Raw genomic sequence first — 9,212 nt, 5'->3', positions numbered from 1 at the left:
AGAACGTTTTGGGTTTGTCCGTCGGGGCCAATCGACGGGCAATGTTTAAAGTCGCGGACGGATCGTGTGTTTGGATAATATTTCTCGATAATATTTACACAACCTTAACCGCGCAAGCCTGGGCTGGGCCTACCTCCATCCTTAGAGGAGCCGTATGAGGCGGAAGCCCCACGTACGGTTTTGAAGCCGAGCCTTTCCAGCAATGGGGCTTAGGGACCGATATGATGATTGGTTTAGGTAGGGCGGCCGGCCTACTACGGGCACCCGCCTGTAGGGATTAGTGCGTGAGACCGCGATCCACAAACTGACGCATGGGACTCACCCTTTACTTGAGAATAAAGAGGGGAAAGATAGCATGTCCCAAGAGCGAGGCGAGTTTTGGAACCCTACAGCGAGAGGGACGCCTCGCGAGCCGGGCTTCCAGAGATGAGGCCTTTTGGCGAAGCCAAGTTTCTTTCGGGCCAGCAAACCCTGCAACTGATGAGAAAGAAGGCCCTATGGGGTAAAGGGAAAAGCGTGTACGTTGTCACACTCCCTGCCTTCCAAAGGTGCCTAGAGGACGGGCCAGACGCAGCAGAGCGACAACCCGGGAGCAGATTCCCCACCGGCAGGGGGACAGGAGACGGCCATCTCAAGGCACATCACGACCTACAGGTAAGACCGGCGAGACCAGGGAAGGCAACCCGATTGGGAGTCAGAGGATCCATAGTACCTGCAGCCCCACGGACTTAATATTCCTCATTTTAGAAAGCGGAGGGAAGGGATCTCTTTTCTGCAACGGAAAAAAAACGGAGCAGATTTGACTCGGCACAACCTAACGATACATCCAATACCAATGATCTGTGCCTAGAATGCGTTGCTAGATCTCTGTTCTAAAAAGCTATACAGGGCAACAAGAAAGTTGACCGGGGGCGGGTCTTCCCTTTCATTACTTATTTCACGACGAGGGAACCGCGCCCGCATCAGTCGAAGTGGTGCCCTCCTCTAAGAAAGAAGGTTTCAGTCTCATTCAACCAACTCTCTTTTTGAAGCAGATAGTTCACGAGATAATTGAGTAAGTTAAGATAGATGTCACAATTTGAACCAAAGGCCTTTTTAGTGATTAGTCTGCTAGTTTCTTTGATCTTAGTCGGTGTTAATTATTCCTTTTTTTTTTCTTTTTTTTTTCTCAAGTCAACCCAGAAGGAGAAAAGACCCTAATTTTTCTCTTATCCATCGTCTTCTTGGTAGCAAGTTTTTTTGTCTTTGTTGTTAGTCACCAAGTTATTTACCCAGAAATAGATAAGGGGGATTTAGTAAATCCACTTCAGGTGCTGGCCCAGCTGTCGTGTCTATTGGTTCTCTTTAGCGGCTCAAGAGCCGCTTACGCAGGCGCCAGCACCGGCTGAAGTTGCCCATCCTGTTCCTAACCAATCTCCTCTTGGGGGGGACGGGGGAAATCGCTAGATCCCTCATGGGATCAAAAACAACCTATCACCGAAGTTCCACCTATTCAAAAAAATGGTGCCTGAACCGACGGGAAGCTCTTCTTCGCAGGGTCAGGGCTGCCGCGCCTTGCCGCAGCAGTGGGGCCTACGGTCGGACAGGTGGGACGTGTCTGTTGTGAGGCTTGCGGGGAAGCTTGCCTGGATATCGCCCGTGCCTGTTGTCAGGAATGCGCGCGTGTCTCCCTAACCTAAATCTCAAGGACTTCAGGTGTTCGGTCGAGCTTGTCATCTAATAACATTTGAATTTCTCTTAGATTACACGTTCCCGAAATGGATCCTATCAAATATTTCACATTTTCTATGATTATTTCTATTTTAGGTATTCGGGGAATCCTCCTTAATAGACGAAATATTCCTATTATGTCAATGCCAATTGAATCAATGTTATTAGCTGTGAATTCGAACTTTTTGGTATTTTCCGTTTCTTCGGATGATATGATGGGTCAAGTATTTGCTTCATTGGTTCCAACGGTGGCAGCTGCGGAATCCGCTATTGGGTTAGCCATTTTCGTTATAACTTTCCGAGTCCGAGGGACTATTGCTGTAGAATTTATTAATAGCATTCAAGGTTAACCATTCCTCTCCTTTCAGTCGAGACTTCTCCTGGTGGACCTTACAGTCGAGTCACTTTGTACCTCTTCTCAAATTAGGAAAATACGAAGTTCGAGGAACGCCTTTCGTTCTCTTTTTTTCTTGGTCGGCAGGGTCAGGGCCTTTCTCGCTGGGCGAGCGCATCCGATTCAAAAGTCCTTTCCTAAACCACTTCCCGTTCAGTTGCTGAAAAAGAAATGGGGATAAGCTTTCTAAATGAGATTGAGTTCGACGAATATGGATGCTAGAAAGATGTTATTTGCTGCTATTCTATCTATTTGTGCATTAAGTTCGAAGAAGATCTCAATCTATAATGAAGAAATGATAGTAGCTCTTTGTTTTATAGGCTTTATCATATTCAGTCGTAAGAGTTTAGGTACGACTTTCAAAGCGACTCTCGACGGGAGAATCCAGGCTATTCAGGAAGAATCGCAGCAATTCCCCAATCCTAACGAAGTAGTTCCTCCGGAATCCAATGAACAACAACGATTACTTAGGATCAGCTTGCGAATTTGTGGCACCGTAGTAGAATCATTACCAATGGCACGCTGTGCGCCTAAGTGCGAAAAGACAGTGCAAGCTTTGTTATGCCGAAACCTAAATGTTAAGTCAGCAACACTTACAAATGCCACTTCTTCCCGTCGCATCCGTTTTCAGGACGATCTAGTCACAAAGTTTTACACCTTAGTGGGTAATCAATTTGCCTACTCTTCTATCTCGAAAGCAGAAAGAGTAGAATTCATTCGAGAGAGCTTGGTGGTCTTAAGAATGGTTCGGGGGGGGGGTTTCTCTTAAGAATAAAGAAGAGGAATTGAATCTAATTGATGTTCATGCTCTCAGAAGAGCGGATCCAATACCAAGACTACTTCTTTCTCAGGAAGTGCAGCAAGTACTTGAGGAATTTTGGGATATCATGCCCCACGAATTAGTTGCCAAGTGCGCCCTAGTAGGGCAGTCTACCACAAGATCGAGTTGGAGCCTGGAGCCAAACCCCCAACTATTTAGACTGGGGCTGGGTTAAGCGGATGGCCCCCCAACTAGCATCTATTAGTTAAGGGGATTGGTTGAACTCAGGAATCAATTTCAGGAACTCATGGAGGCCTATTTTGATTCCAGCCTCCAAGGCAGTTTTTCCCTATATTGATTGCTGCTGGGAAAAGGTTGGGGAGCCCCTTTCCAGAAAAAGCGGGAGCCTTGTGCATTGATTATCGGGCGCTCAACAAGGTAACCTAACTATCAAAAACAAGTATCCACTTTTATTGCAGACTTCTTCGCCCGCGCGAGATACTTCTCGAAGTTGGATCTACGGCGGGATACTACCAGGTGCGTATCGCGGAAGGAGACGAGCCAAAGACGACCTGTGTGACAAGCAAGCAACCTTACTAATAAAGGGGCCTTTTCTTGCTCGTTAGCGCCCCCCTACCCCTATTATATTAGTTAGCCCTCCTTCCTTTACTCTTGGTACCTAGACACTTTGAATCAAGGCTACGCCCCAGGTCCCTTAGTTCAAGCTCCATCCCACATCCATTTGCCCAAACGACGAATAAGCTGCGAAAGAATGAGCTCCTGTCGCAATTGAAGAAGAATATGCTGCTAGTCTTTTAGCCACAGACGCTCTTGAGTCAATCTCAGCTGTGGTCCTATCAGCTCAACCAGTTGCCGGTCTTGTTTGCGTAGTAAATGGTTTTGGCGGAATACGGTGTTTGAGAGTAAGCTGCTATTCAAAAATATGGTCTGTCTGTAAGCAATTACCTTTCCTGGCTTGCTTTAGTCGGTGACTCTATGCCCTCTGCTTTTCAGTCGAGTTGCTAAAGCACCTCTCGCCAAGACGTCTTTTCCAGTGTCGATCATCTTGCTTTCCCGAATTCGTTAGATTGCCGCCAGTTCCAGGATTGGGAGAACATAGGATTGGTAGTTGGGCTCTGCTCGCTTGGTTGGTCATTCCCTTCTGTCTTGGTTGATGGATAGGTGAGCGCATGCGGTTACTTCCGAACGAACCGGTCGATGGCAAGCTTTAGCTTAGCTGGCTAGCGGAACAGAAGATGGGTTAATGGGCTCTTAAGGCTTGGGATTTGATCCACTCGATAGGAAACGATCCTCAAAGAAGACACCTCTCCCGCTTCTGTGACTCAGCTTCATCGTACAAGGGACTTTTAGCTCATCATTCCACTTCGACTGGTAGGGGTTTTCTATTAGTGCACTTCGGTGGGAATAAGTCTTCCTCTTTTCTTTCGGAAGGAGAAAAAGATGCTTCATTTGGTTCCCTCGGATCGGTAAATCCGAGGGAACCAAATGAAGCATCTTTTTCTCCTTCCGAAAGAAAAGAGGAAGACTTATTCCCACCGAAGTGCACTAATAGAAAACCCCTACCAGTCGAAGTGGAATGATGAGCTAAAAGTCCCTTGTACGATGAAGCTGAGTCACAGAAGCGGGAGAGGTGTCTTCTTTGAGGATCGTTTCCTATCGAGTGGATCAAATCCCAAGTCTTAAGAGCCCATTAACCCATCTTCTGTTCCGCTTGCCATCTAAGCTAAAGCTTGCCATCAACCGGTTCGTTCGGAAGTAACCGCATGCGCTCACCTATCCATCAACCAAGACAGAAGGGAATGACCAACCAAGCGAGCAGAGCCCAACTACCAATCCTATGTTCTCCCAATCTTGGAACTGGCGGCAATCTAACGAATTTGGGAAAGCAAGATGATCGACACTGGAAAAGACATCTTGGCGAGAGGTGCTTTAGCAACTCGACTGAAAAGCAGAGGACATAGAGTCACCGACTAAAGCAAGCCAGGAAAGGTAATTGCTTACGGACATACCATATTTTTGAATAGCAGCTTACTCTCAAACACCGTATTCCGCCAAAACCATTTACTACGCAAACAAGACCGGCAACTGGTTGAGCTGATAGGACCACAGCTGAGATTGACTCAAGAGCGTCTGTGGCTAAAAGACTAGCAGCATATTCTTCTTCAATTGCGACAGGAGCTCATTCTTTCGCAGCTTATTCGTCGTTTGGGCAAATGGATGTGGGATGGAGCTTGAACTAAGGGACCTGGGGCGTAGCCTTGATTCAAAGTGTCTAGGTACCAAGAGTAAAGGAAGGAGGGCTAACTAATATAATAGGGGTAGGGGGGTGCTAACGAGCAAGAAAAGGCCCTTTTATTAGTAAGGTTGCTTGCTTGTCACACAGGTCGTCTTTGGCTCGTCTCCTTCCTCGATATGCCCCTGGTAGTATCCCGCCGTAGATCCAACTTCAAGAAGTATCTCGCGCGGGCGAAGAAGTCTGCAATAAAAGGGGATAATTGTTTTTGATAGTTAGGTTACCTTGTTGAGCGCCCGATAATCAATGCACAAGGCTCCCGCGTTTTCTAGAAAGGGGCTCCCCAACCTTTTCCCAGCAGCAATCAATATATGGGCAACTTCAGCCGGTGCTAGCGCCTGCGTATGCGGCTCTTGAGCCACTAAAGAGAACCAATAGACATGACAGCTGGGCCAACACCTGAAGTGGATTTACTAAATCCCCCTTATCTATTTCTGGGTAAATAAGTTGGTGACTAACAACAAAGACAAAAAAAAACTTGCTACCAAGAAGACGATGGATAAGAGAAAAATTAGGGTCTTTTCTCCTTCTGGGTTGACTTGAGAAAAAAAAAAGAAAAAAAAAAGGAATAATTAACACCGACTAAGATCAAAGAAACTAGCAGACTAATCACTAAAAAGGCCTTTGGTTCAAATTGTGACATCTATCTTAACTTACTCAATTATCTCGTGAACTATCTGCTTCAAAAAGAGAGTTGGTTGAATGAGACTGAAACCTTCTTTCTTAGAGGAGGGCACCACTTCGACTGATGCGGGCGCGGTTCCCTCGTCGTGAAATAAGTAATGAAAGGGAAGACCTGCCCCCGGTCAACTTTCTTGTTGCATATATAGCTTTTTAGAACAGAGATCTAGCAACACATTCTAGGCACATATCATTGGTATTGGATGTATCGTTAGGTTGTGCCGAGTCAAATCTGCTCCGTTTTTTTTCCGTTGCAGAAAAGAGATCCCTTCCCTCCGCTTTCTAAAATGAGGAATATTAAGTCCGTGGGGCTGCAGGTACTATGGATCCTCTGACTCCCAATCGGGTTGCCTTCCCTGGTCTCGCCGGTCTTACCTGTAGGTCGTGATGTGCCTTGAGATGGTCGTCTCCTGTCGCCCTGCCGTTGGGGAATCTGCTCCCGGGTTGTCGCTCTGCTGCGTCTGGCCCGTCCTCTAGGCACCTTTGGAAGGCAGGGAGTGTGACAACGTACACGCTTTTCCCTTTACCCCATAGGGCCTTCTTTCTCATCAGTTGCAGGGTTTGGTGGCCCGAAAGAAACTTGGCTTCGCCAAAAGGCCTCATCTCTGGAAGCCCGGCTCGCGAAGCGTCCCTCTCGCTGTTGGGTTCCAAAACTCGCCTCGCTCTTGGGACATGCTCTCTTTCCCCTCTTTATTCTCAAGTAAAGGGTGAGTTCCATGCGTCAGTTTGTGGATCGCGGTCTCACGTACTAATCCCTACAGGCGGGTGCCCGTAGTAGGCCGGCCGCCCTACCTAAACCAATCATCATATCGGTCCCTAAGCCCCATTGCTGGAAAGGCTCGGCTTCAAAACCGTACGTGGGGCTTCCGCCTCATACGGCTCCTCTAAGGATGGAGGTAGGCCCAGCCCAGGCTTGCGCGGTTAAGGTTGTTGTACACCTGCCAATCAAGTAAAAAAAAAAAGAAGAGAACGAAAGCTTTAGTTTTTTGGGGGTTGGTGATTCCGTGTATGGATGATCACCTTGAGCCACGAATTTAGTAACGTAAGGCGGGCCTGTTTCTCCCTATGCGTTGCTAATTCCTCATAAAGCCCCTCCATCCATACGTCTAGTTGATCATCCCGAACTGCATCCCGGGTTTGACAGAGGGAAATTTGTCGCTCCAGCTCGCGCACATCCTGATCTATGCGCACGGCTACTTCCCAACAACGGTCGGGATCCCTCTCGTTCTGGAGGTTCCGTTCCATTTCATGAATTTTCTCCAGATCGTCCGCCAATTGGAGATTCCATGCTCGTAAAGAGTCGGAACTCTCTATTTCGTTGTACAACGACGAGAGGGAGGGCCGAGCATTAAGATCCATCGGGTTACCATTCCTATCCGTAGGTAGGCCCTGGTCCTGATAGGGGACAGATGGCCCAACTTCCTGTCGGGACCCCGCCGATTTACCGAGGGTTCACTCTCTTCCGTCTGGGACTCCCCTGCCGGGGGGGAGTCCGAGAATGATTCCTCGAGAACTCAAAGTTCAAAGGAATCCTCCTCCCTTATGGTGTCCCTCTCCGCCCCGTTAGCGCCCGTAGAAGGAAGTGCTCTCCCTCCTACTGCAGCCCATATAATGGGCTCCAACAGGGGCCAAGCCGGACTCACTAGGTGGATGACTTTGATCTACGGTCGCCAAAGAAGCCCCAAGAAGCATCAAACATTTCCGATGAGATCCATGGAGCAATTCTTAGATAGCAAGCACTAGCTCCCGGTGCGACTTCATAAAAAGCAATCAAAGATAAGATCGAAGAGAATGAAACGCACGTAGTGGTCAGAATAGCGCTTCCTTCTGATCCTAGAAAACGTCCGAAAAAACCTGCTATGGAACTACCGAGTAGGAGCAACAATAGTCGAACCAGCACTCGAAATTATGTATCTACTTATCGTATTTTTACCCCTGCTCGGAAACCTAAAATCAGACAATGACAGAGCGGCCAGCGATTGAGTGATAGATTTCTCGACGTCCGGAGAACGCTCGACCGAAGAAATGAGTAACTAACAAGGAAGATTTTGTTCCCCAACTTGCTTTATTAACGGGCATTTTCGGGGACTAGCCCGCTTCTTCATTACTCAAGAGGGCGATTGCCCGGTCCTCTTTCATGTGGAATCATTTTAGATCGTATCCAAGCCTGTCTCCACTTTCTTATGTGAAAGAGGTGCTTGCTTTATGAGACTGAATGAAACCTTCTTTATTCGATCAGAATACGAATAAGATCAAAAAGGCCATCATTGGGGCAAACAATGCAATAGCTTCGGTTAGAGCAAAGCCCAAAATGGCATAACCAAATGATTGTTTAGCCAATGATGGATTTCGCGCCACAGAATGGATCAAAGAACTGAAGACGTTTCCAATACCGATAGCAGCTCCCGCTGAAGCAATTGTAGCAGCTCCGGCACCTATTGATTTTGCACCTTCTAACATCTCGGGTTGATAATTCTCCTCACGCTTTGTCATTCACTGATCTTCTATCTTATTGATTCGTCGATTCTTATTAATCTTGGACATCTCACTTGGAATGCATTCTTTTCGATCTTGTACCCACGGAGTGGTAGACTGAAGACCAACTGAATCTCGACAAAGAGAAGTACAAGCAAGTAGATCATTCGACGTTAGAGGGACTGACTCGTAGCTAGGGTCCCATATCTCTTCGATTATTCAATTTGAACCGTCTCCGTCTTCTCTTATGAAATTGATAGTTTGTGAGATCGATTATTCCTAAATGCTGCCCTTCTCTTATATACGAGAGCTACTGCAGGATTGGAGGATTAAGAAGGCCCAGTCTTTCGTAATGAAGTGCGGGACTTTTCCGCTATAATTCAAAGGCGTTCCTCGAGAAATGAAGAGCATAGTCCTGTAAGCGTAAAGCATAAGTAAAGAAAGAGAGAGAGCATGTACTTAGCACAAGTACTCAAGGATCAATGGCGTAGCTGAGCATACCGCGGCGGGTCTAATTGTATCAATAAGGAAGGGATCTTTGAATCCCAATGAGTTTTGATTAAATTCTTTCAAGCTTTTTGCACCATAATATCAGATTGGGGGGGCAGGCTAGAATTAGAGATTGATAAAAAAGCAAGAATATGGGCTCGTGTGAGTAGGAAACAGAAAATATCTATTCTAGTTCTATCATCAGCTATGGGTTCGAATCTAAGAGAAATTCTAGAGAATGTTTGCTACCCTGAAATTTTCTTATCTTTCTTAACCGATAAGGAGAAAAAAAAATTGGGTCAAAAGAAAATGCTATTTTGGAGTTTTATCAACAATTTTCTTGTGTAGGTGGGGATCCAATATTTTCTGAATCCTTATGTAAGGAATTA

The 9,212-nt window shown here is 46.7% G+C and overlaps 1 protein-coding gene across 1 annotated transcript; it reads right to left on the bottom strand.

Moving 5' to 3' along the window:
• Positions 1 to 7,903: 7,903 nt before the first annotated feature.
• LOC106304280 (ATP synthase subunit 9, mitochondrial) lies at positions 7,904 to 8,383 on the bottom strand. Its single transcript, XM_013740690.1, has one exon. The coding sequence runs from the start codon at positions 8,350 to 8,352 to the stop codon at positions 8,095 to 8,097; it is 258 nt and encodes an 85-aa protein (XP_013596144.1). The 5' UTR covers positions 8,353 to 8,383; the 3' UTR covers positions 7,904 to 8,094.
• Positions 8,384 to 9,212: the final 829 nt, after the last annotated feature.

Source organism: Brassica oleracea, chromosome C7, assembly GCF_000695525.1.
Source record: "Brassica oleracea var. oleracea cultivar TO1000 chromosome C7, BOL, whole genome shotgun sequence".
NCBI lineage: Eukaryota > Viridiplantae > Streptophyta > Magnoliopsida > Brassicales > Brassicaceae > Brassica > Brassica oleracea.
The sequence above is the reverse complement of the archived record's forward strand: the minus strand, read 5'-3'. Positions and strand labels throughout refer to the sequence as shown.